Source organism: Dromaius novaehollandiae, chromosome 1 (genome assembly GCF_036370855.1).
Source record: "Dromaius novaehollandiae isolate bDroNov1 chromosome 1, bDroNov1.hap1, whole genome shotgun sequence".
NCBI lineage: Eukaryota > Metazoa > Chordata > Aves > Casuariiformes > Dromaiidae > Dromaius > Dromaius novaehollandiae.
The window spans coordinates 90954422-90982159 of NC_088098.1; the positions used below are offsets into that span (position 1 = coordinate 90954422).

Consider the following 27738-nt stretch of genomic DNA (forward strand, 5'->3'; position numbering starts at 1 on the left):
GCTAAAATGCAGAACAAAACAAGGAATAGGCAGAAAAGAATTGTAGTATAAATAAATCAACAAATAAATAAGTCTCCTGCCAGGCCAGATTTTGTTGGGTGGGGAATGGTTCAATTACTCATAACTTTCCCCCAGCTATGAAAATTCTTAATGTGTTTTGAAAGCCTAAAGCCCTGTTTCTCATGGCTTGAGTGAAGATGGTTTTCAAGATGTGCTTAGAGGGGTTTCTGGGCATTCAGGTATCTTCATGGAAGTTGGAGTGATACCTGCCCCTCTTCTACGTGATACAAACGATTGTGCTTTTAATCCAGTGCATCCTCTAGTCCTTTTTTGCTACCTCTTCCTTTGTGGGCTGCCTTTACCCTCACTGTCCCCCTGTTTTATTAAAGGAAAAGGAAATTGCTCTGGATGACAATCTCTCTTCTCTCTGTTCACAGGGCCAAATATGCCTTTCAAAGTTCACCTGAAAAGCCTTGTCACATTTGCTACTTCTGTTGTCATTTATGGTGCTCAAGAATAGTTTCTTGATGGTGTCTCTCCACATTCCTTGATGTTGTCACAGGAGATGAGCACAGGCTCAGGGTTCCTCTTCTCTGAGCACCTCTCACCTGCCTCCACTCCAGAGAGGTGTCTCTGTCTGTGGAAATTGAGGAAACAACTCTATATATCTGATTTGAGGCTACTGAAGTGCCTGATGAAGCTGCAGCGGGGTTCCAAGCTAGCAACAAAACTTCCAAGTCCACCCATCTTTTTTCCTGCTTTCTGGTCTCTCCAGTGGCACATGGAGGCATGGCCTTTGAGGTACAGTACTTGCCAGGTCTCCCTGAGGGGGAGAGGAACTTCATCCAGAGGGCTGTGGGTCTGGCGATCTGGTATGGCATTTTCCAAAATGACTGTAATTTAGGGCAGTTCTATTCTCAGCTGAAGCAAGAAGCTGAGGTGTAGGCACCAGATCCCTACTTGGTACCTACATACCTTTCTGAACTCCCAAACTGAGAATGAGGTGCTTCAGCACAGTTCCTTCCCCAAAACTGAAGGCTGAGCCACGTAGGTATCTGAGTGTGTCCATCAGAGGGAGAACCTGTCTTAGGCTAGCTTTGTTTTTAAGCTGCTTTGAAAGCATCCCATTCTCAGGCTGACTGACAGATGTGCTTCTGTGACAACTCCGGCCACTGAATCATTGTAGCTCGCCACAGCTGTACAGCTGTAGTTTCACAAGCTGCCAAGAGAGATCTTCAGAAATTCCACAGCCACCCTGGATTTCAGCCTTTCCACTGGCAGAGCAGAGAATGAAGATCATGTCTAATAAATTTCCTGTTTAATGAATGAACACAGGGCCCACGGGGGAAGGGAAGCACTCCTCTTCCAGATGGGAAATGGTAGCCAGTGCGTGAAGTCAAAGGTAAAGATCTGTCAGCTCACAGGGCACCACATCAGCTCTGTCCCTGTTTGTTACCACCTTTCGGGCAGTGGCAGCTGATAGATGTGGCCACATTTGGGGGCATTTATCATCGTCCAGTGGTAGAGCAGAGTGCTGGGCAGAACAGGCAGTATGCATAGCTGTTGCGGTTGCTGTCGAACTTCTGGAACCAGCAGTGCTCTGTGCCTCTGTCAAAACAAACACAAGATAGGGTAAGGAAGGGAGGTAGGTCTCAATATCTTATCCACTACATCATGTCAAGGGATGCATGTTCAAGAGAGCTGTTTTTTGGCTCAGGTAAGCACCAGGCATCAGTAACTAGGTTCCTCAGCCATGCTACCATCTCAGGTTAGGGATATCGCTGAAGTGCTGTTTGTTCTATCCGTACCACAGAGTTCGGGGGTGAGATATTTTTCTTTATGAATTAGTAAAAGGTTTTGAAGGTTTTCTTTTTTCCCCTCAGTAAAATCATTTTTTACCCCCTCTGCTATTTTTTCAAGGAAAAGCAAGATGATTAGGTCTGAGGATCCCTGTTTCGCCTGTCTGGAAGCTCTGGAAAGCGAGGGAATTTCTTTCTCTGTCTCCAGATATCACAAGGCAGAAAGAGCCATGCTAAACTGAGTGAGGTCTTCTCTCTCAAATGCCTGTTATAGGTGATAACAATAAGAACAGGTAATTTTTAACAACACTTTTGAGTGATAGATTTCAGGATTTAACAAAGGAAAAATACTAAGCAAAACTAGTTCTCTCCTGCTCTCAGAAACCAATGTTTTTGTTTCTATGGAGGGTCCCAATACACAGTCTGCAGGGACATATGCTTTTGGTTGATATGTGGCCCTTGTCATAATACAGACAATCCTGAGGATTTCCCACAGCCTAAGCATTCCCCTTCCTACCCTGCATGTCCCCACAGTGTTTTTCAGAGAACAAGCTTATGGCCACTTTCTACAATATCTCCACAGTGAAAGTCTTAGTTTTGCTGAAGACGAGCTCAGAGAGCTCCTTTTTGCCCCTCTTCCTCCTCCACTTTGCATCAAATGGTTGGAGAAGCAGCTGAGGATCTCACTCACTGTCCTTAATCTCAACACATTTCAGATCCTCCCTAATGTTTCTTGGGGCAGAGAAAAGCAGAATTTCTAGTGCATAAAGGTAAAACACTTTCATTAAATTTTGAGCTCTTTTTGTTTTCTCTCATGAAAAGCAAAACTGTGGCATGTATCTTATTGTTTCCTCTTTTCCAGTCTGCTCTGATTTGGAGTGTATAGTTCTTCTCTCATAGATTCACAAACACTGCAGCGGTTCAGCTAAATGCAGCTGAGAGCACTGGGAATGTAGGTGAGGAAAAGAGTGAACTGCAACTGGGAGGATATAACTGCTATTTATGCAGTACCCATTAAAGCCTGATCTTTGCAGTTTACATGATCAGCACATCCCTTTACACTGCATCTGTGGCAATCCAGAGAGTATGCACTCATGCCCAGAGGCCATGAAAGTGGTTGAACTAAGGGGTTAACAGAGCACCAAACCCTGCACCAAGTGATGTCTGCCTGGCTCATGCCCCCAGGTGTTAAAAGGGAAAAAGGCCTCTGGGATGTCTGGGACTTGCCTGGCCTGATCTGACCCAAAATGAGGACACGTTCTCAGGAGGAAAGACAGAATATTCTCACAATTGTAGCTATAGAACAGAACATCCCTAGGGGAGGAATTTTACCTGTTTTTCCTCTAGCTTATCTAGATCATGTCTGCAAGATTCTGAAGCTCAGCAGTCTTGATATTAGGAACCTCCAGAGCACAGTCATCAGTGGGGATGTCAATTTAAAACTTTAAGGGAGAACATAGTGATTTTGCTTGACTGCCGAAAGACTCTCTCAGCTGAATCCACTAGGCTTCTCAGGGCAGCACATTCACAGTCAAGGCATTGCTCTGGAGTTGTCTCCTGGAGTGGGTGCTACTTACCCAGTTGGCAGGTCAGGGCAGGTGCCCCACATCATGAAAGATGATGATACAGAAGGGGCTGTGGGTCAAGTTCTGACCTGCAGGAAGCCATTCCCATGAGAAATCACTGTAGGTGAATGGCATATCTCTTAGAGGATGGTCAGTGTTTGCCCAGGAGGGAGTGAGGGTGAGGACAAAGGAGCAGACACATAGTACATTTGTAAAATCATCACACCCCAACACTCTGCATCTGTAATGGAATACTTAACTCCTCCTCTGATAAGTAGGCAAGCAGGCCTAATATGTCTAATTTTTTTTTAGTCCGCTCATCCTGTGTGAAGTAAGTGGTACCTCCCTATCAGTTAACTGGATCCTGGGCAGAACTGAGCTTGGAAAGTCATGGTTTTACTTTACTGCAGACCCAGCATGAATGGGTATATAAAATTAGCACATTTCTGCTAGTGGATGTCACACATGCACAGGCCAAGAGAGGTGCTGTTGCCAAGCATCTGGCATCATTTTAGTTTCCATAGGATATCTGAGATATTCATGGAAGGCTGGCACATATGACATAGGGTATATGCCCAACAGGAGGGCCAGGTAGGATACACCAGGGTCCCTACTCCCACCCCTGCAATGTGCAGGAGCCGGGGTTGCTTTTCATTCTTTCCATGGCTATCACTCAGAGGTGACAAGATGATGTGGAAATGCTGTACACAACTACAAGTAATACACACACTGGATCAGTGCAGAAGTTGAAACACTCATGACTGTGTGTATAAAAGCTGTCATTCTTGTTCCACTGGTAGATCTGAGCTGAAGTGTATGTTGGGGACAGGACTGAAAGCAGCCTTGGAATATCTTCCAAACGGGGTACAGGATGCTGAATGTGCCATTCCAGGAAGACCTGGATCCTCCCAAATGAGATGCCTTTATTCTGGGATTTGTGGGCTAGGATTCTGCTAAGGACAAACACTGAGATCAGAAGACAGGGCAGTCAATATAAAGAGGAGGTCATAGCCATCAGGTCATGCTGGGTTTGGGTAGCTGGGATAAGAGATACTCATCTGGCTTGATCTGCCATGGTGTCAGCGGTGCTGCTGCCAAGCTCACAGCAATGCAGAGAGCCCAGCTACAGCCTACCATATAGCTCGTACACATTTAGAGGTCAGTGTCTCTACAGCTCCTCTGCAGTCTATTCTTCAACACTCTTAATTTCTAAGAATGTATCACTGAGCTCTGATACATTCCTGCCCTCGCCTGTGGTGGTGGCTATAAATCCTTCCCTCTGCTGAACTTTCCTCTGTGGACCATACAGGCACTCCTAGTGCCTTCACTATTTCTCCTCAACAGCAGACATACCCCTTCCTCTGGTGATGTCAGTACTGGAGCCCCTCAGACTGTATGAGGGTTCATATAGGTTATTTTTTGCTGTTTTGAGATGGTACAAATGTCCCATCAGCCTTTACGTACTGCCCCATACCATGGTTGTTCATGCAGCACCTCTTACAGGACAGAAGCTGAAGGCAGACAAATGAACCACAGCAGAGGTGTCAGGGCTGCAAGGGAAGAAGCTCATCTGCAGGAGTGTGATGTCTTTCCACACACTGTAGAGCAACTGCCTCACTAAAGAGACTTTGGACCTGGTAGGAATGTCTTATAGGGGAGCAAGAACTTTGACTTGTCATTATTACTGAGTGAAACCATGAGATTTTTCTGCCATTTTTTTCTCATCTTTATGCAGGCAAAACTTCCATGTGAACTGCAAGAAGGCTTGAATGAGTAAGAAATGCAGACAGTAAGGGGGTAAAGGTGAGAATCTGTTTCTTGTGCAAAGGGTGAGATGATAAGCAAAATACAGGGACTATCTTATATATGCAGTCCTAGAGGAACTAATAACACAAATAAGGAAAGCAGTATAGATTATCTGCCTTGCTAAAAGTAATAAATACAAGGATACTCACACCCTGGAGCTGGCTCACTGCTTACACCTCTACTCTGGGGTCTGTAAATCCACGTTTGCCTTCATTAACCAAAGTAGGCCTCTCAGTTCTTGTGTGCCAGACTAGCACCTGCAGGGAATCAAAAAGAGAGTTGAGGGGCTCTGGATGCCATGGAAACACTGAGAGCAGCAGGTAGGATCCTGAGCAACCCGGGCTCACAGTTGTTTGAAGCACGCGATTCAAAGGGCTTGACTCAGGACCTGGGGGAGGCTAAGTGCATGAAAGAGTGGCGAGGAGGAGAGATCGTTCTGGACCAAAACCCCAGACTCAACCCTCTGCTAATCCTCCTGGATTTTGGAGAAGAAATCAAGGTGTGAATTATGCAGCTGAGGCTCTTTATTAACACAGTTATAGTGCATAGCACTAAATGTTCCTCAGCACTCATTGAGCTTCTCATCTGCAAAGCATTTGACAGGCTCTGTCTATCTCCCTTTGCACGATTCTGAGCTGAAATGCTCTGGTTCAAGAGCAGGCAGTAGAAGGTGAATGGGGCATAGCAGGAGGCTGCAGGAGAGGCCAGAACCGAGCAAGGGGAAGGCATCTTCAAGGTCTCTTGTCCTGCTCACCTTTGTGCAGTTGGCTGCTTTTGGCTCCAAACCATCCATAGTCACCAGATCCTTCAGCAAACTAGTTTCCTGGTAGCCTCCTTTAACTCCCTCCAACTTGAAACTGGCTTGAGGCTTCTCCAAGATTAGCTTGATGCTGATGGCAAATCCAGCCATGTCAATAGCGAAGGGTCGGTTTGGGTCAAAGACGGTTTTCCAGCCCACGACCTTCCCTGCAGGGCTCACTTTTGGGGATTCATATCGCAGACCCCCAACGAAAGCCACTGGCCAGACTGACACCCTCCTTGTGTAGCGCATCTGTGGGCCAGAAAGAAACAGTGCTGTGAGAATTCAGGCCTGTGACGTTTGTCCCAGCCTGTTAATATACCATCCCCTGTATTGTTTGGCACCTGCCCTCCCCCGTTGGCTTCCTACACAATCATGCAGCTCTAGGCAACACACACTCTTCTTCACCTATGCTACTGCTTGAAAAGCTACAGCCTGCAATGCCATGAGCTCTGTTTTAACACAATCTTCTGTTCTGAGCACCAAATTCGCTTCTTTTTATTACCTATTTTCAATCCCCCAGAAGAGGGAAAACCTTGATTTCTGATCTCATCTGAACTTTTATAAAATTTTTCTGAATAGAAACGTGCCAAACACAACTTCTACTGGGCCTCTAGCTCCCTGTTATCAACTCCACTCACACCATCTTCACCTTTTTTCAAGTAATCTACTTTCCTCACTGATGCATCTTTGCCCTTACTTACAGCAACTTCCACCCCTCACCCTACCTTGTTCTACCGTCCATGGCTATTTCCTAAGAGGGTGTGGGTTTATTGAAATTGCCTGAAAGGACTTGGAAAGAAATAGGAAAGGATGAGCTTAACAGAAATCTAAAAAATTGTGAAAACTGGAAATGTGTTCTGATGCATAACACAGGATTTTGACTGGTCCATTACAGTTTGGTTTAAATTGGTGACAAGTGAGTGTTACTGAAAAATCATCTTTGCAAGTCTGCAATAGACTTGACGTCTCACAAAAGCCAAGTCTCTAATAGAAGGCTGGGCAAGCTTTTCTGATCCCAGGGACACAGCTCTGATGTGGTGGTTGGAACTCAGAATACAGAAGGGCAGGGAAGGGGAAAAAGTGGATTAGACAGTCAGTCAACTTTTCTAACACCACCAGAACAGTGAAGATTTATGTTTTGGCAGAAGTTTGTCTTTGGTGCGTATTTAAACCAAGTCACTTCTCCCTGAACTTCTACTCCTCTGGGGCATCTATTCTATGATCCCTATGAAAACAGACCTGCCAAAAGGAGGCTGTATTTGGTGCAATGCTGGGTGAGTGTTTATGCATACCTGCAGCCTACACCATGGCTGATGTACTCTTTGCTCTTTCAGCCCTTTAAAGAATGGCTACTGGATTTGCATAACCATTGGCTTATATCTGCCCTATTCCCAGCTCCCACAGAGTGCAGAGAGGAAGGGGCTCCAGGCAGCATGCCAGAACCTTCGTCTTCCGGATGGTGCTAAAAGTTCATTTGGTAGTCCTGTGTCAAAGTACTGTTGCAGGCAGTACTTTGCCTTAAGAGGTCCAGTTGTATAGGTTTGCAGCTATATTTTGTTTTCTGTCCTGTGTAATTTTACGGTTCCTACCTCTTCAAAGAGCTCCAGGCTGTAGGTGTTATCATCATCGGCAAAATACACTACCCCTTCTGGTGGTGCAGCGTTGCTGAAGCTGTTCCTCAGCCAGTGCAGCCCCAGATTCCTCTGTAATGTCCCCCTTGGGGTGTGGGATGGGATCCAGGACAGGCCCAGCTTCAGACTCTTGGGGGTCTCCACATTGAGGTGGGTGAAGTTAAGCCCTGCCTTCTCCAGCAGGTTGGATACCAGGTTGGTCCTCCGGGGTGAGTCCTCCACCACCACCCAGTGTAGGTTCTGTACGTGTAGGAAGGTGTTGGCCAATCGGGTCAGCTCAGCTTTTTGCACTGGCCGGGTGTAGGTAGGAGTGATAACGAAGATGGTTGGCAAGTTGTCTGACCATGGGGGAGGCCTGGAGTACACATAATTCTGGATGACTTTAGGCGTTGCCACCATGCTCTGCTGCTGCCTCATGCATGATGGGAGGCCTTCCTCTCTCAGTGCCGAGGTACCGTTGACAAGAGCTTTAGAGGTCACATTCTCATCTGTCTCTTCTGGGGCAAAAGAAAGGAAGGAAGAAGAAGAAAGATGTTAGAAAACTAATCACTGCAGGGCTACCTCCTCTCCAGGGATGCTGGAGACCTGCTTGTCTGGAGTCTGCCTGAGGCAGAGATTTCCTGGCAACCCTCTTCTCGGAGTGCTCCCTCTCACAGGCACCGCAACAGCAATGCTCAGCACAGCAGCCTGCTCTCCCTGAAGACAGCCTAAGGAGCATTTTTAACATGCTCTTAAAGACAGCTTGGGTGCCTGGTGTAGCCAGACACTGAGGGGGCCTTCGAGCAAACTTGTCTTGGTTTAACTCATCTCATGAGGGAGAGTCTCCTACTGAGGGCTCTCACCAGCCATCATCACAGCCATGGGCATGCTGACAGCATGCTGAATCTTACACTTACTTTTCAGGAGGCTGAGGTAGCGGGTGGTTGGGTACTGATGCCACAAGGTTAGGAGAAGAGCCCATGGCAAGGCGATCAGGAGCGTGGTAAGAAGGTTACGTCTCCTCAGCATGCTGCAGAGAGCTTCCGATGCCCAGGCATCTCTCTACCTTTCAGAGCAGAGAAAAGAGAAAGGCCTCTGAAATACCAGTCACCATAAACACTAGGGCAGTAATATCAGAGACCAAACTAAAAGACTGAATTTGGCTTGCTTAGAGAGAGGCATAATAAATGCTGGAGATTATTATACAGCAAAGCATTTGTTGAAGTAAAAGTTTACAAGGAGGCCTATTAGGTTGGAGGCCTGACAATTCCTGGGCTATTGAGTATAAGCTTTTATCTATTTATGTTGCTATAAAGAACCTCCCGCTGCCCAGAGATGAACCAGCTGTCCTTGACTTAAGGTTGCTCACCTTGCTAAATCTGAGGTCTAAGAGGACTATTACTTGCCCCCATTCCAGACGAGTGTTTATTCCTGAGCCTAGTGGTAAACATTTAATGTGCTTAATTGGTAAAATTATTTAAAATCATGTGCAATATTTGCATTCCTGAATATGCCCGTGGGCAAAACAAAGAGAAAATGTCAGGGGTCCTAAAGATGCCTAGCTTCTCTTTCACGCTTGTATTTTTAATTCATTCTCCTTATGCAGACGCATTGATGCAGTCAATAAACACATCATTACCTATTAAGTTTTCCACAAAGCCCCTGCCTCAGTCATTCCACAGTGCTGGTGGTGCTTGCTGAAAGTTTAATTATTCCAGATCTCTTTCTACTGCTGGCTTGTGGTTTTTGGCCACTGCAGCATTTATTTTATATCACAGACTTCAGAATACTTTAATTTCCTTCATAGTATTTCTGTAATGTACATGACCAGAAGATCTGAGGAATCACAACAGTTAACATTTGGTTTCAACCCCTGCACTCCCCATAAGGTGAGAGGAGTTAAAGGAAAATAAAGAAAATTCAAGGACAAAAGTATCAGGAATAATCAACAACAAGGGGTGCCTTATTTACAGGCACTTCAAGCTACAGCAATCCTGTGCTTGCTTTTTCCCAATTGTTGAGCACCTTCGACCAGTCAATATGATTAATGAACAGCCAGCTCATCTGGAAATCAGATCCTTGGCTTCTCAAGGTAGGCATGCCTTCAACAAAATATCCAACATTAATGATCAGTTCAGAAAATACAGACTGAAGTCCTTGGATGTCTGTTACAGACCACTTGTTCAGAGACATAACTCAGTCGTGATGAGATCCCAGTCCTGGCTCTCCTGTTTGAAAGACCCTTCATAGCCTATGTGCAATAAGTCATATGAGCACAAGATCTCAGAGATGAATTCTGGATGTCCAGCATGCATAGTACATGTGTGGCTCTGACACACTGTCGAGAACATTTTCCTCCAGCTTCTGGCTTCTCTTTGGTCTCTCTCTGCATACTAAAGCTCCCAATCCTGTTATCGCACCCCCAGCAACAAAAGCAGTGCTTCAAAAAGAGGGATCCACTTTTGCTGCTGCAGAACAGGAGCCCAAGGAAACACTGAGTGGTACAGAGCAAAGTTGCTTGTTGCCATCTGAAGACTTGTTGCTATCCCTCCAAACAGGTTGCCTGATGATTGAGATCTGTGTTTGCTAGATTTTATTCCCTTCCCCTCCTGGTAACATCTGTGGTCTGTTTCCTCTTGGATTCCTTTCTGATGTCAAATATTTCTCCCAGTGGACTTCCTTCCTACTACAGAGATGCTCCCCGGAGGCTAAAGGGAGCATAAAACTTCCATTAACCTCCTACAGAGAGGTTTCCATTGGGAAACTGCAGTCACACTCCCTGGGAACTGGAGAGCTACTGTATGATACAGTCCCTCCAGGCTCACTTGCTCTCCTAGGTTGAAGATAATTCGAGGGAAGAGGGCTATGGCATCACATTGACACAAAAGAATGAAAGAGATTCAAATTGGTTGGCTCTAAATTTCTGCTCTGCCTTGGATATCCTAGGTGTGCTGCAGGCTGGTCATCTAAAACCAAGGTCCTCAAAGGGACACAGGCACTTTGAATGCAAAGGAAACTCCACGTGCAGGATTGAGGCCCAGCAGTACCTAATCTGTCCAAAGGGGAAGGATTGCCCTGCTTCAGCCTTAGAGAATCTGATTTTCAGTGACAGCAGCTACCTGGTACTCCTGGAAGATATCGGTGGGCATAATGCTAAATTCATCATCTGGGATCTTCTTGGGACCAGTCTTCAATGTTTTCAATGACATTTTACTTTGGTTTCCTAACAAAACAAGGATTATGCGATTGCAGGGCTTATCAGTGCCCTACCACCAGTAACTATCAAACTTATTTCAGCCAAATTTGACAGAGGGGTAGCATGTCCCAGCAAGTCTTCTGACAGGCAAGTAGATGCAAGAAGCCACACTCACATGCCCTAGTAAGGGAATTGCTGCACCATGAACTCATTCCTTATCAGACACCAGCTGCATGATTGCTGGAGCAATTCCTCTAGGCAAGCTACTTCCACTGCTCCTCAGACTAACTGTTCACAGTGATAATCCTTAATGCTCCTTAACCCCTCACTCAGGAAACAACCTAGTGTTTTTTTCTCTACCTTCAAGCTATGGAAAGCCAATCAGGCAGTGGGCCAAAGGATCCGCTTGGCTGGGGGCCGTACAGAAGTGTTTTGGTGGTGCCAGCAGCAGTCTTCTATGGCAAACATGCTGGCTCTTTATAGCTTTATCACTTTCTGATGGCTGAGTCCAGGGCAGGCACAAGAGGCTCCTTCAAGCTCTGGTGCCAGAGGTGTAGGTAAGCTACATGTTTAAGCTGGATGCGGGGCAGGATGGTGTCACCCAAATGGAGGCTGCTTTCCACCACAGGAAATCTCCTTCCCTATCAGAGCAGCAGCACAGAGCAAGGCTTCCTGCCACTCTGAGCCATGAGAACAGGCAGAGCCGCTAAAGAAATCCAGGCCCAGAAAAGGAAGGAGGACTCTGTGCTACCTTGTAACAGTAGCAGACACCCAGGTACCCCCAGGTCCTGGCTCAGGGTCATCACAATTCCTTGCTTGCTCTGGGATGCCTGGAATTACAAATGGCCCTGTGCTAGCATCTCCTCAGGCAGCTAGTGTTTCTTCCCGTTAATAGAAGGCCTCGATTATACAGGCACAGTTTCTATGCAGCAGGCCTGCCACTGCTGCAAACTCAGGTCGATTCTGGAGGGAAGGCGAGGGGGAGGCGGCAGTGGAAGCTGTGTTACCGAGAGAGCAAAGAGGAGAGCGGATCAGAGTTAGAAGAGCTTTAATAAATTCTCTTTCTCGTTCTTTCTCCTCCTCCTCACAGCCAGCCTGTTCATGCTTCCCAAACACTGCAAACAAGCAGAGATGCTGTCTGTTTGTGCAGCTCCCCTGATGCTCTTTGCTCATTTATTTCTATGTGCACCTTCTTTCTATTGCTTCTCAATAGCATGCAATGCTGAAGAAGTTAAACCCTGCATAAAGTACCAGGTCACCTGTGACCCTCACAAGGAGTCCGATTTTAATCCTGTTTTTAGAAAATCTGTCTTGAGATACTTTATTTCCTCTTTAAAGCCTTACCTTCTCTCCACTGTCACTCCCCTTTGCCCTATCATGCTTGTGCTGTTCTCTCTATTCCTTTATGTCTCTTTCACTCTCCTTTCCTCAGTCTTTAGGTGTCTCTGTTCCTCCCTGTTTCGAGGCCTAGAGGTATCCTCTGGCCTCCTAATAACACTAACCTTTATCTTGCCTCCTTCCCCACACAAAGGCCCTTTGCATTTTCTTAATGGCCACTGCACATGGAATATTTCCCACAAAGTAGTCCATTAAAGCATCAGTCTTGAAAACACTGCATCACAACCTAGTCACGTGTCAATGCCTCTGGGTAGGCTGCTGATGGCCCATTGGGGTTTATGGAGGTTTACGGCACATATTTTTACCTACCTCTTATAATTAAAAACAAAGACCCCTAAGTGGCTCAGATTAATTGCATGCCTGGCTGGCAGGCATTGCTGCATGTATTCTGGGCACAGCCAGCTATCTTCCCTGTGCCTTTAAACCTATTCAGAGTACATTCCACTAAATGAGATTTGTAGATCACAAGAAAATTTTGTGATCATCTAGACCAATCTCCAGCAATCATCCTGTAATTCCCGTGTTTAAACTGTAGAGGGCAGGGACTGTCTCTTAATGTGCTTATACAGTCCTGTACTGATCCCAACAGGGGCCTTTGGATGCAATTGCAATACAAATATTATTGATTATACTCTCTTGCTGTATCTTCCCCTCCCTTGCTCTTTTCCCTTTCCTGCCTATTCCCCTTTCTCCTCCCTCTTCTTTTTTTTTTCCTAGTGTCTCCTGAAGCCCTCGCTTGTGTTACGCACCCTTAACAACATTAGCTGGATGTTTGATGGATGCCTTCAATATGCTGCCTGTAGCCTTCTTGAGCTGTTTTCCAATTACACATCCCTCTTCTTAATTTCATCCATCAATCTTCTGTTCTCCATTAAAAAATAAACAAACATACACACACACACACACACACACACACACACTCTCATGCACACACACGCAGACACAGCACAAAGCTGGGTATGTTGAGGACAAAAGGTTTCTTGTGCTATGTGGAGTTCACCCGGCTTTGTCAGACTTCTCAATTCCTAGGACACAACAGTGTCCGGTCTCTGTTAAGCACTGTGCTGATGCAGAGGGCATTAATCTGACAGGAGCTGGGAGAAGAGAGTAAAAGAAGCACACAGGGAAGAGCCAAGGCTCAGGCTTGGGTGCCCCAGACTGATGCTGAAGAGAGGCAAGATGCGGCTGTAGCTCAGAGCATCCCATGTGACAGACCCCTCCGTCTGCTGCTGACTAATTACCAACGTGATACAATTTGCTATAAGCAGGGCAGTGCAGATGTTGGGAGAGGGTTAAGGACTCCCAAGCTGGGGAACAACCTAGGCAGCCTCATTGTTCAGATACAACTTTAAGATACTTAATTTTGTGGCTTTCTCCCTGAGCTGCAGAGTGATTTTAAAGGACACATCTGTGGATGAAAGGCAGAGAAAAGTGAAAGCTAGGGAGAGGCCTGGCTCACTGGTGTTTAGGAGCCTGTGATTTTGCTATAGCCCTGTTAAAAAGGTGCTCAATTTACTTCCTTTTTGATAATTCAAAAACTATTAGAATCACCCAGAGTTAGGCAGATTTCAAAACACTCCACTGACCAGATTCAGAATGAGAATAACACCTTTTAAAAGGTTTGCTCTGCAAGGAAAGCAATTTTGCAGCCTCCGGTTCAGGGCAGCCAGTCTGTCTGCCCTGGGCTCACAGACCCTGAGTGCTGGAGCAACCTCAGCCCCGGGACAATATATGTGTCATCTGAGACACAGACCCTAAAGAGCATTGTTTTCATGGAGGGACAATTTTCAGAGTTCACGCTGTTCCCCAGGAACATCCTGCCACCCAGTGTACAGACTTGTCTAGGCAAGCACACAAAGCAAACTGATCTCAGCTGATAGAGCCAAAAGTTTCAAAAAACACCCCATAATCTTGGTTTGTACCACGTTTGCAAGCCTACCATTCTGTGTGCACCTTGCGAGGAAAAAGGAGGTGGAGAGGGCAGGAGAGGGCTGTGGGGAGAAGGAGAGGGGCAGAACGGGAGCAGAGCTGCTGGCAGGTGTGGATGACTTAATTTCAGGCACCGGAACTGTCAGTAGGATTTTGGGTTTATTTTGCCTACGTTTTGCTGCATCTCCCCTCCAGCCCCTGGCCACCTTGAGGAAGTCCATGCAGATTTCATGAGTTCCCTAACTGCCGGTGTGGGAGATGCAATGCTGAAGGCAGAGCAGGGAGCTTTCAATTATTGATGAGAGCGACCTCTCTTTAAACAAGGAATGCATAATTCATGTCAGCGCCCGTATTTGTGGTGATCAGCAACGGCTCTGTCTCTGCTTGCTGAAATCCACAGAAAGTTGCCATCCCCTTGTCTCTATTCCCTCGGGCCCATCCCACAGAGCCTTGGGCCAAAGCTTCAGTGCTGCATAAAATTAAGGCCAGCCAAGATGCTTCAGTGCTTCCCTGCGCTGGGCAGTCTCCTGCCTATTACAGATGTGCACAATTAAGTGGGAGGACGGATTGAAGGAAAGACAGAAGTGGGTGGACTGGGTTTTTGCTAGCGGATTAGCAGGGGTAATTACTGGGCAAACAGTCACAGCAGGACATTTCTCAGCAGTGGGACTCCTCTGACCCTGAAACCGGTCTACATGCATGGGGCCGATGTAGAACAGAAAGGACAGATTATATCTAAAGGACAGTACTGGAGGGGTCACCTACAGCGCTATTTCTTGTGCAGAGTGGGAAACAGAAGGGGAGACTTGATTTTCTAGCCAGTCAGCAGTTCTCTGCTGGAACTGGGTAACTGAAAAGCAAAAAAAAAAAAAAACAAAAAAAACAAAAAAAACCCCAAAACAAACAACCCCCCCAAAAAAACAAAAGGAGGGGAAGATGTTTTATTCAGGGAAGGGACATTTTAATGATGGATCAGGGAAGGGAATGGCTCTTTTCTAAACCCATGGCTGGGACCTCACTTTCCGGTAGCACTTAGGACTTGCAGTCTTAAGGCAGAAGGGTGATCTCATGCTCAGGTAGTTGAGGACTGAATCCTTCCTCTGCCACAGACCTTGTGAGTGACTGTGGGCAGGCAACTCCTGTCAACTGAGTGAGGTGAATAACGATATTTCACTACCGCTCATGGGGACAGAGTGTGAGGCAGAAATAACTGAAGTCCACTGAGACCCCTGGAGAGATGAAAACCAGAGAACTACAAATAATAAAACAATATGGGGAAGGATGGTCAAGTCCTTCCGTAAAGCAGGAAGACAGGAGCTAGCAGCAGCTGTGGGGATGCAGCGTTTGGGCCCAGCTACACCCTGCCATTTGGCGCGAGGGCTCCTGGGGGGACAACTTCCCCAGGAAGTGAGTCAGTTTTAGCAAAACAGCCTCCCTTCTCAAGCCCCCACATCTTCCTCAGATGCAATGAAAGGCTCCATCCTGTCCTTACCAGTGCCGGTCCCTTCACCATATAAGACTGCAGTTACTTCAGCTCAGAAACCAGGCTTGTCCTTCACCTTGCACTCTCCTCCCACACCTCCACCCCCAGCACATCCCTGGGCCAAGCATCTTCCCCCAACCTCGAGTCTGTCAGCTCTGCAAACAGCTCGGCACGGTGCCTTTCCTCAGAGAGTAAAGCAGCTTCCTTAGCCCAGCTGGGCGGCTCTTTGCTAAACAGCACGAAGTGGGGGAGGGCTACGCTTTACACAGGGTTCTCTTCCCAAGTAAAAAGGGAAAAAAAGCAAAAAAGAAATGTTGAGGCAGCTAATTAAATCTGCTGGCTAGGTCCTGTGGGAGCCAATACTTTTGGGGCAGAGCGTGGCTCAGCCTGCTCTCCGCAGGTGGAATGAGGGTATCCAGCATTATCTGGGCTATCAGCAGGAATGGAGGTAACCCAGCTTAGATAAAGCCTAGACCTTGAACTAGACTGCAAAGCATAGCTACATAGGGAACCTTCCAGAGCCTGAGAAAGGAGGTCTAACGTGATATATGCTATTTTTAATCAGCCTGGACCCATATGTCCTTCCCGATTGACCTGTACGACCTGTCACTGCCTCCCTGCTGCCCTGCAATTTGGCAATGCCAGGCTATGAATCAGAGCAATGCAGCCTTCAACCCACTTCTGGTTTTCCTGCATCTCTGCTGCTTGTTCCTGACTGGACCGGTAATCCAGGGGTGCCAAAAATACCCAGAGGAAGATTGGCAGTTCAGGCCCAAACAGAAGCAGGAGGTACCAGATGTCTCCTGAGAAAGCCAGCTTTCTCCTGAGAGACCTGTCTGCCTGGAATTAGCTTATCTAAAAAGGAGCCCGGGGGCTTATTTAAACCATGACTTCTCTCCCCTGCTGCCAAGCACCAGCGGAACTGAGGTCCTTTTTAGGCACTGATGACTATTACAGAATAATCAGTCCAAATGTATCAGCATGAATCAGCCCAATATCCGCATTACCAAAAGGAAAAAAAAAAAAAAAAAAAAAAAAAAAAAAGCTTTCTTTTTCTGAGGAGGCAAAATAAGTCTAAGGAAGCAAAAACAATACTGAATTGTTCTGAAGTATCTGTACATTTCATCCAGAGCTTACCCTACTGAGTTAACAGCTGAAGCCTGTTCAGCAGGAGTGGGAGCTGTCATCTTAGAGGTTTCTTATAAAAGCAGAAAGGGAAAAACCCATAGTGTTTGCTTCCAGAGCATTATCAAAGATGGAGAAGAATTACTTTCTCAGAGAAAAAGGCATTAGGCGTTATTTGCAGGATAATTACATGTCACAGGTGCTTGTTTAGGGAAAAAATATCATGTTGGTCCCAAGCTCCTTGTAAAGATAAGGGGCACAAAGGCCAGTGCAGTTCCTCTGGTAGCAGCCAGGATGCAGAAATGGGCTTTGATCTTAGCTATGTGTCAATATGACATCAAATGCAGACCTTCAGAGGAACATGCTATCCCTAATGCACACTCTTGATTAATTAGACAGCTTGTTTTCCTTCTGCTTTCAAAGGCAATGTCAAAACACTCTTCCCCGTTGGACTTCCCTCTTACTCCTACGGAAGGCAAAAGAGACTGAAGGAGAACCTGCTCTGGCTAAAATCATACTGTAAATGCGTGGAACCGCCATTACACCATTTAAAACCCAGGCATAGCTAAAGATGTCAGCCATCTTTCTGAAATCTGCTGAAATACTGACATTTGTCAGTATTGCTGACACCCTGCTGGTGTGCTGGCACCCTGAAAAATCAGAATCCAGAGTCCTTAGTGCATGAAAACAGTTGGGGGCAGAAGAGATGTCTGCAACATCACACAAGATATGGGCAACAACCACCCAGAGCTTTTATTTGGGAATGCTATTGAATTACATGATCAATAAGCATGATGCAAACAGCAAGTTTGGGCAGAATATTTTTATAGGTGGCCAGCACATAGATTAACACAGAATGGAAACTAGTTGGCATTGATGAGTTGCCACCAAATTGAGCAGGCATTGATTAAGTTAGACATGGAATGAGGAGAACAACACTTTGGCCTACTTGATGGACACTTTTGCTGTTATAGCTCTCTGGTCTGCGTGAAATATGCTAGCTCTGTAACTAGCTGTAATGGTCCTAAATGCTAATTCTGATCTTTTCATCCAAATAAATCATCAGCAGTCATTAGATCTGCCACTTACTTTGTGGTATCCAAGTGTTGTGCAGACACTTTTAAAAGCAAATATCTAACAGAAAAATAAAGTGGTGCTTAGTAAATTTTCTTTTGTAATAGATGTATGTTATGGTCCATTGCTTGATTTGTACCTTAAATATCACAGCTGATCTATAAGCTTGGGTTTGATTAAAAATAAAATGACAACAAAGGCCAGGATGAAAAATAGAAAAATACAAAAAGCTACAGTGCTTATCCTCTGTATGGGAGATGAAAAGGGAGGAAGGGAGCAAAGAAAAGAAGTGGCAGGAAGATGATAGCCAGTGTCCTGTTGGGTAGAAAAGGAAGGTCCTAGCAGGGAAGCTGTTGACTCTGGACCATAATCAGGCCACAAAGTTTAGCTATCCAGAGTAGGTGCCCGGGCTACTATGGCATCTGAGATCAAGAGACCCATGTGCAACTCATACTTCCCACCCTCTGGAGATGCCAGGAGAGCAGATAGCTCAATAGTGGAAATAGCTTAACTAGGCACCAAAAATGGCTGGCCAGAAAATAGCCCTACATCATGCTAGAAAGAAGTTTTTCTTTCTAGAAAAAGCATTGAAAAGCATTTAAGCAGTGAACGCATTTTGGCAAATAGATGGAGCTGAGAAGTACTGAAGGCCAAATACCCCTTCCTGACAGCAATCCAATCCTACCAGAAAGAAGAGGTGTATGTTTTGGATTCTGTTTTTCCATGTCTTACACCTTTAAAATGAAAGAGGCTTGTCTGTCGGGAAGGCAAGGCTAGGAGGGAATTAAAGACAGAAGAGCTCGCAGCACGAGAAACAAACTTTGCCCTCTTTCTTAGAGCCTATAGGGCTTGCCCGCTATCTCTGCTGTGTTCCTTAATTGCAAATGAAAGGAACCTAGGCCAAAAGTGGTGCCTATAAGCCTTCCCTTGGGAGGTCAGCCTATGCTGTATTGTACTTAGAGCTTATCTGTGTACTTGTGTGCCTCAGGATGCTCAAAATCTGGAATCAGTAAGGGGTTTATGCTACCCTCCAAGATGGTTGGTTGTCTGCTCTGTCTGTCCCTTGAGCTTGGACTGTGGTCTCTGCCCAAACACGAGCAAGGAACTACTGGGAGATGCTTCTCCCCAGCTCTTATATCTCTGCTCTCACAGCTGCTGTCCTTCCTACCTTCTTTCCACATGCATGGGGTGACAGTTGACCACGGGCAGAATATCTGAGGAACAGATACTTTCAGTTGGCAGGGAGAGGTGAACTAGGCTTTTCTGGAACCCTTGGCTGTACTTCAGATTTTTAATTCTCCTCTCCTAGAGGACCTCTCAGTGAGACCTATATTGACCTACATAAGTCTCCTTAGCACAGAGGTCAGCAATGATGACTACATCTTAGCAAAGTCCTTAGCAGTGTCTTGTGCCTTCCCTTGTAATGGACTTTCTGATGCATACCCAAGTAATTAGAGATTTGTTGTATTTTCCTTAATGCTTCAAGAGTCATATTCTAACATGAAAGTTAGAAACATCTTTTTTACTGTAAAGGAAGTTTATATTATCATTTAATAATATGTCTCTGAGAGCTATAGGTTTTAGGAAAACAGCAAGTAGAATGAGAGTTGCTAACCTGAACTGGAAATGCACTGGGATTCCTGGAAGAGCTATGAAGTCCTATGGGCTGCTACAACTTAAGAGGTGTTGGTATCCCAAGGTACAGGGCAGACATATGAGTGAAGGCGGAGGATGCGGCTAGGATGGAGAGGACCCTTGCTGGAATAGGTAGTTGTTGTTGTCAAAATAGAGGCTGCAGAAGGCTTTTGGGAGTAGGGATGAGGAAGAGGTTCCAAGGAAAAAAGTGGGGTGAGGGGAGAAACATTGGCCATGCTGAGGTCTGTCACTTGATAGCATTGCCAGACCACAAATAATTCTTCCTGTCCAAAGATCCGCCAGGTGACACCCTCACTAGCTGGTGGCAGTGGTTAATGCCCCCACTCCCTTTCAGTTGCTCCATATTGATGGGGAGCGGGAGGGCATTCCTGAGGAAGGAAAGAAACTTACTGTGGACTTTGGAGCATTAGAATTTGTCAGTTTGGCTCTGACTCTGTGCTGCCTAGCCCTGAGATCCAGCTCAGATGGGCTCCTGAGTTCAGCAGATGCTGCCTGTGGGCTTTGTGGAGGTGCACAGAGATAATCAAGATCTGGTTTCTGTTTGCTTGCTAATTTGAGCCCCTGCTGTGAGATTTGGATGTTTCTGAGGATTTTATATTAGCTTTAATGATTAAAAAATTATTTCAGTGCTTAGTGAAGAAGATGCATCATCTATCACTGAAGCAGCTTAGAAACAGCGCTCATTATATTAGTGCAGAAAGATACCCTTACACCAGTGTCCTCATGGAATGACTGTCCACTCATCTAAACAAGATAAAGGTTTTTGCTGGCCTCCTCTGAGGCCAGAGGATAAAGCACTCAACTGTGAAACAAGATTTCTTCGTTCTTTTTTGGGCTTCAACTATGTGTATGTATGTGAGTCTGGGCAAATCATTTCACCTGCTTCAGTGCCTCAGTTCCTCCACAGGTGAGATAAGCACAACAATGTATAAGCAATTTGTGAAAATGACTTTCAAGTGCCCAAGCTCATTACAGAAAGAAATGTTGCGATGAGTAAAGACTATCTTAGCACTTTGACAGTAGCTTATATTATCTTTATACTATCTTCATGCATTTATCTTTTTTATATATATATATCTTTGTCTTATCTATATAATCTATATATCTTATCTTACATATATATTATCTACATATCTTATTGATATCTTTCCCTATGTATCTTCATATACTACCTTTATACTATACTGTACACTATTCCCACGGTACAGGTTTCAGTCTGGAAGCCCAAAGTATGGTTAACCAATTATAGGAGAGAACAAAGATCTTTTCGTAGCCCTTCACCAACTGATAGTAGCCATGTGGAGATGATAGAAATTTGTTATCTTATTAATAACTGATAATAACTGATTTTAGGCAAAGCCTAGCAAGGTTTTTCTGGTTACACTTCAAGGAGAGAAAGGGCCTGCCAGTTCTGGGACTGTAGGTGACAGGATCTTATTTTGCTCACAGGAACACTGATAAATACCATGTTTGAGAGGATAATGATAATACTCTGTTTTATCTCCAGACTGATTCATTAGCCCTCTCAGACAGCAATATTCTCCTTATTAGGAGAGAGATACTGAGGCAGGGAGGAGGAAGTGGCTATGAAAAGAGCTTTTTCAGTCTGAAGCATAGAGCTGAGGCATTTCTCGCTCCTGGACCTACACTCAGGACTTTGTACTCTACTTGAATGCACAAGCCTTGGGCAGACCTTAGTGTGAGGTGGGGGCAAGGGAAGCACAGGTGAAAAGACGGTGAGAGAAGAAAAATGAGGAGAGGGAACAGGAGAAGAGATGAGGTTAACGGGGATGACAGAGTGGGAGAAAAGAAGAGGAGAAATGAACAGGGGAGATGGAGCAGGGGACCAAGTGGGATAGCAAGCAAGAGGTACAGTCAGATCAGGGAGCATCTGAAGTCTCTCTGAAGAGCTTGCCTATTTTGCCTCTGTTTTTTTTTTTTTTTTTTTTTTTTTTTGTGATCCTGCCTTAAAATTGCAGGAATGTGGCAACACAGCATCAGCGCTCTGATTTATTAATTCCATCCCGTCCCACCAGCCCATAAAACAAAAGCATCTGTGTTTGCTCAAGAGGAGCACATGAAGGGCCTCATTCAAGTCAGAGGTGGAGAGGGAAGCTGGCAGATATAAGGAAGTTGTTGGCGCCTCCTTCCTTTTCACCTTTGTGTGGATTTGGGGTGGGGGAAGGGCTATGGGAGGGAGGGATCCACAGAGGTAGAAGGCAGCAATCCAGGGCATGATGTATCTGGAGGAAAAAGCTAAGATCACTGTGGCAGTCAGTATGGGCTCCTCAGTGGAAGAAAGAGGAGGGAAGGGGGGGGGGGCCGCAAATACATTAGGCTTGGCTGCCTCCAGCGAGGAAGCCATCCCAGTACTACAGAGTGGACGTGATGGCTGGATCCTTTGCTTCCTGTTGTGCTGGTCCAGCACTGTTTTAGGAGGTAATACTTTACATAAGTTTGCCTTGAGAAACAGCACTTCTATCACTATAGTCACAGCCAGGCCATTCAGGGAGCCATGAAGTCCCTCTTCCAGGGAGGCCAGCACGGTTGCCTAACCTATAGCTATGGACATAACCAGGTAATAATTGATTAAACCTGACAGCCACAGCAGAAATATCCTTTTCAAGTCATTTTTTAACATGCTTTCAGAACATGAAGATGACTTGGGGTGAGGTGAATATCATCTATCCTACTTTACAGACTGGTGCATCAAGGGGAAGGCTAACTGGTGGAGGAAAGCAGGCAACCTCTACTCCTTCATAGTCAAGGATCTGACTGTACCATTCTAGAAATAGGTACCAGAAGATTTCTACCAGACAAAGAGGACCTTGCTAAGACCACATCTCTACCTCTAACTTTAGGGGCAGTGTCTTCAGGAGCCAGGTTGCTCTGCAACACTGCCCTGGGAGCATCACCGCAGAGGGAGGAGAGTCTGCTAAGCTGCTGCTGCCTGCCTGGCCCTTGGCTTTTCCTTCATGTTCTCCCACACAAGGACTGCCTAGGAGCAATTCTGCTTTGCTAGCAAAACATGGTTCCCACGTGCCCTGTACTCCCACACACAAACCCACCATGAACTTACAGAATGAGACAGCATTGCTGCTTTAAAATTTTCTAACTAGAGCTGAGTATGTTCGACTGTTAATCCTGTTCAGCTCCAAGCAATAGCAGTGCTTCACTTGGCTAGCGGCAGGCTATACTGGCAATGAATGCCATTGCTCTCAGTGCCAAGGGGTAACATCCAAAGAATGGGACAACACAATTTTCTTTTATTATGCAGCATTATTCATAAACCAGCACCACACAAATTTGCCAGGCTGCTAGCAGTCTATTAAAATCAACAGCACAGGCAGAGAAAGCAGCAGTGTAAGCACCAGTGGACCAGTTCAAATCTCATCAGAACTTATCCTGAACCCTCTCCAGCTGACAAAAAGCAAACCTATGTGAGCTAAGTGTCAGCACAGAGGCTGGAAAACATAATTTTTTCACTTCCGCATAGAAAAGAATATCGGAATTGCCCCAGTGATTTTCACTCAAGCATGTCTGTCTCCTTTTGTCCTCTGCCTCTTACACTGATCAATGTTGTGTGTTTCAGAAGGTACAAGAAATCCTATGCTAGATTGTTGTGAAAGGTTGTAGCCTGAAGATTTAGATCTATTTCAAATTGGCTATCCTATCTGATGATGAATGATCTATGATCTATCAAAATGTCTCCCCCTTTCTCAAATCCTACACCCAGCCTCAGCAGCATCTTGTAGCAGTAAGTTCCACATGTCACTATGCATTGCAAGGGGAAGTACTTCTTTATCACTAAATTGCTACCTTTTGCATTTTTCCTGAATGCAACCCAGTTCATCTACTAAGAAAAGAGATGTAGAAAAGCATTCATTCTCCATTCTACAATGTTCATTGCTTTTTTTCACACCCTGATGTCACTCCTCATTTATCTCCCTGAACTAACTAGTCCCATCTTAACAAATCTCTCTGTGCATAAGGCATTTGTGGGATTATCTGCTGGGGGGGGGGGGGGGGGGGGACAAACAGCAAGTAAAATATAAAGTACCTTTGCTGAAGCTGTGGATCCTAACTCTGTGTCTCAGCCCTGGGAAACTGTGTCTCCTGAGGAAACTTTGCTCACATTTCATAAATTCGAAGAATTTGCAGAATGCAATTTTTTTATCCCTGGGAGAAGGATCTCAGGCAGCCCCCTGCACTATGCAGTGGAGGAAGCCAATCAGGCAGGTGATTGAACACTTGCAAATATTGGCAAAGTAGATAAATTCTAGCTCTTAAGACCCACGGGAACATTAATGTCACTTGAGAGTGAACTAGATAAGACTTCTCAACCAGGCTCTGAATTATGAGCCTGCACACCTTAAAATGACATGAAAGGATAAAGGATCAACTTCTTTATAGACATGTTGGCTGCAAGCTGGGGTACAATTTGGAATGAGATTCCAGCTCAGAGGAATCGGTGAGGTCTGACCAGTTTCCCTCTCAAAGAGTGGGGTTTATGCAGTCATGCTTGTTGCTGAGAGGAGAGTGACGTTAGCTCTAGGCCTCATCTGTGCCCTGTATTTATTAGTCTCTTTTGGTACCAGTAGGTTTTAATTGCAGTCCTGTTAGGCTGAGCTACTTCCCAGCTTCGCAAATGCTTCTCAGAGATGCAGGCCTCATCTGGGAGACGGACGATCTGGGGCTGTCTCAGCTCTGACGCTATCAGCTGCAGTGTCTCCCTGTGTAAAGTAGGGGTAGTCATACTGACAAACAGCTTTGTATGTGGGCAGGGAGTGCTCTTCATCACGTATGCATGGTACTTTGAGATCTTTGGATGGGAAGTTGTATGGATGAGCATAATACTTATTATTAGACAGAAAGGCCAGGAGCAAAAGGAGCAGAGTGATTTTTAGACTTCTCTAGGGCCCTGTAGGTGCGTTGGACCCTGACTTCCAGTCTGGCTTATTACCACCTTTTTAGGCTTTTTCTTGTATTAGGAATAATTAAATACAAGGAGGAAAGGGACAGATATCATCTTCCCTGTGTACATCCTGCAGAATAATTGCAAAGCTTTCCCAGAGCAATTTTGCATGCTCAGTAAAGGGCATATTTGGAGCCTATCAAATATCTCATCCCTCACAGGCATACATAGGCTTGTAGTGTATGTCAGGAGCTCTCTTTATTCCTGCTAAACATTGCCTTGCTGGAACAGGGAAGACAACTGAGGATGCTAAAGAGGAGGAAGAAGAGGCCTTGGAAGAAGCTCTAGGAGGTAGATGGGCTCATGGGGTGGCTCCTTGCAGCTGGGATGGCAGCGTTGCCACCTTACATGTTGGTGGGAAGCGGGAAGTGATGGTGCCTGCAGCATTGGCACCCTGAGAAAGAGGGGTAGCAGGGGCTGGAGCTGTAAAGTGGAGGCAGAGCAGGCATGGAGAAACAGGGGTGTGCAGGGCAGTGCTGCTGGCAGGTGATTACTGTAGTGAAGAGGGAAAGAAAACAATCTGGGGGTATGGCTACAGGGAACCCACTCCAAGCCCCCACCAGCAAGCTGCATCCCAGGTATGGCTTGGCTCTCACACCCTAAGGACACATCCTGGCCTGCCACTGAAGCAGAGGGAGTTTTCCTGCAAGAAAGCACTTCTACCAATGGAGAGGGTCTCACAGGCAAAAAGAAAGGATACTGCATATCCAGGAGACAGGCTGTCCTGTACCAACCTGGACACTCTGCAGGGAAGATACCATTAAACAGCACTGAAGTGCTAGTCACAAAGATATGCCCAAACCACAGAAGGAATGTGAATTTAAAGGCAATAAGGCTATATGTTGTGGAAGTATATTTTCTCTTACATACATTTAGCTGTTCTGTAGCTTTGTACAGCTCACTAGGCAACAGTCTTCCTAAATGACACTGAAACAAAACCCACAGGTGCGGGAGCCTTGCTCATTAAAAAAAATCTCTCCATGAGAGCAAGTGTCCTCAGCCCAACTGCTTTACTTTCTATCCCATGTTTGTAAAGTGTCTTGCAAGTCAGGCTGAGGCCCTTCACTGTAAAGGTGGCTGCATCTCAGCTGTGCTGCGTCAGCTGGTTGAATTGCTTTGGAATTGCAAGGTTGACTAAATGGCTTATCAATTATTGTAATTATTAATATTACATTGAAAATGTCAAAGAAGCCAAGAGCTTTAATTTGATATCATCTGTTTTCTGAAATACCCAACACTATGTTGGCTGCTCAGTGCGTCTGCCTCTGACATTAACTGTCCTGTGAGGCCTTAATTCAGTGCAGACTGAAGTGTCGTGAAAGCAATACTGAAGTAGTTCCCAGGAGGGAGGGATGGAATCACGGCCACCAAGCTCCTGGCCTCGTGCCGGGACACAGTGTGTGCTTGGCAACTAGCACTTACGTATAGAGCATGTCTCATGTATGCACTTAACAGCTTCCAGGAAATCATGAAGCAGACACCAACCAAAAGCTACCCTGGCCCCCAGATCCTGCTTTAAGGCACCGAGAGAAGGGGATTGGTGGTGTGCATGGCTACAAAGAGATGTGACACATGCTGTCATCCCCAGCTCTGCCAGCGCCCCCCTCATGCCCTGCAACCTTTTCCCCTACCTGAAACAGGTCTCCCCATAATTCCTTACCAAGGTATCTCACCTCTGAGTAATAATGGCCTTCTTTTTGCTAGGATCCCATAGTTTCATCTCTATGCACCCATCTTTCATCTTGTCACACAGTCCCTGATCCTAGGCTTGTCTGAGGCTCTCCCTCAGAGACACACTGCTCTTTGGTGGTCCAGGGATGCAAGGCATGAACCTCACAAGCCATTTTCCCATTTGCACCAGACAAGATTTGAACCCAAGTAGATGTGGATGACCAGACTTATGTGTGAAGCCACTGTTCCCTGCTATACTCTCTGCATATATGCTTTTGCACAGGGATGCCTCCTTCCTGTCCAGAAAAGGAGCTAAAAGTACCTGCAGATGCTGCATTGTTCATGCTCCCCCACTCACTTGCTGGGCTGTGTAAGCTTCAAGTTGCTGGATGGATATTTATTGCCAGCCTTTGTTGCTGTGCTACAGAGATGCTTGGTGCTGGCCTTGCTCCCCAGAAGATCTGAACACTCCTTCTCCTAGGCGCTCACAGAAATTAGCCCCTTGGCAGGTCTTCCTGCGGGGTTACTGAGGGACCGGCTGCTTCTTCCCAGACTTACAGCACCTCTGGGATTCCTCCCTCTCCCTCTCTTATGCCCTAGCTGCTAAACCAGCTTCTCCCCTCCCCTGGCCCCAAGCTGGATGGAGTGAGTGACAGGAGGGCAAAACAAGTAGTTTTCAACCCACCTAAGAACATCCATCCCAAACTCAGTCGCTCTAGAGAACCAGCAAGTGCATCCTTAGTGGACACATTTGTGCCAGGCAAGGGTGAAGAGGAGCAGAGTCCTTCCTCAGCCCTCCACTTCCTCCTGCTCCTGCGCCCTCCTAGTTTGCTTAATGCATCTCTGCTCATCCTGCCCTCTCTTCAAAGTCTTCTTGCCTCCTCATGGTGATGCTGGCCTTTTTTGGCCATCGCCACTAGCCAACACAGTGAAATTGTGTCTCCCCTTCCTGTGCTTAGACCCTCTTCTCTGAGGGGCTAAACACCTCCTGCTCTTGCCAAGGAGGAGATGGGCCGCCTAGCTGAGGGAGACAGGGAGCTGTACACTCAGGGTATGTATCCATCGTGGCTGCATGTGCCTGTGCACAAGTCTTGTTGCCTCTCCGGACTTTTGTTTCTCCTTTATTTGCCACAAAGAGGCATGATAAAACCTTTCACTGGGGAGCGATGTGCCTGGGACATCACATTTGGGTAACCTGGTTAGAGATCCTACCGTTTTTTCTTGGATGCTATAGCAATGGGTGGACAGGAATCAAGACAGGCAGTATCACCCTAAAGCTGGAAAATTCCAATCTGGATGTTGAATATTCCACATTTTGAAGGTCCTCAGGTGGCGGGGTGAGGAGGTAGCAGGATTGCATGGCTCGGTTGACGGCAAGTTTGGGGAGCCGGCTTTCGGTCAGCTCTTTTCTGACAGGGCACAGTAAATATAACAGCTGGTCATTAAACGAAGCGCTGGGCAGTCAGGGGACTGCAAGGTCATCTGCGCTTCCCTGGCGCTCTCCCACCCCGACCGGCGCCCGGCGGCGGAGCGGGGAGCTCCCGCTTACCTGGCGAGCTGCGTTGGCTTCGCGGGTCACGGGGCAGGTCCTGGAGAAGAGCGGGCAGCCCGGCACCCGGCCGTGGGCTGCCCGGGGAGCACCCCCCGCC

The 27738-nt window shown here is 46.2% G+C and overlaps 1 protein-coding gene across 2 annotated transcripts; it reads right to left on the reverse strand.

Annotated features, from left to right (window-relative positions):
* On the reverse strand, window positions 1-27738 carry LOC112989415 (galactosylgalactosylxylosylprotein 3-beta-glucuronosyltransferase 1-like). Of its 2 annotated transcripts, none has more exons than XM_026110568.2 (6): window positions 27639-27738; window positions 8500-8648; window positions 7562-8100; window positions 5925-6221; window positions 5320-5427; window positions 1-1608 (listed from the first exon to the last, which is right to left on the reverse strand). In XM_026110568.2, the coding sequence occupies exons 2-5, from the start codon at window positions 8609-8611 to the stop codon at window positions 5341-5343; spliced, it is 1035 nt and encodes a 344-aa protein (XP_025966353.2). In that variant the 5' UTR covers window positions 8612-8648; window positions 27639-27738; the 3' UTR covers window positions 1-1608; window positions 5320-5340. The 2 variants fall into 2 exon arrangements, with proteins under 2 accessions (XP_025966353.2, XP_025966354.2); XM_026110569.2 differs by having other exon boundaries at window positions 8500-8644; window positions 27639-27691.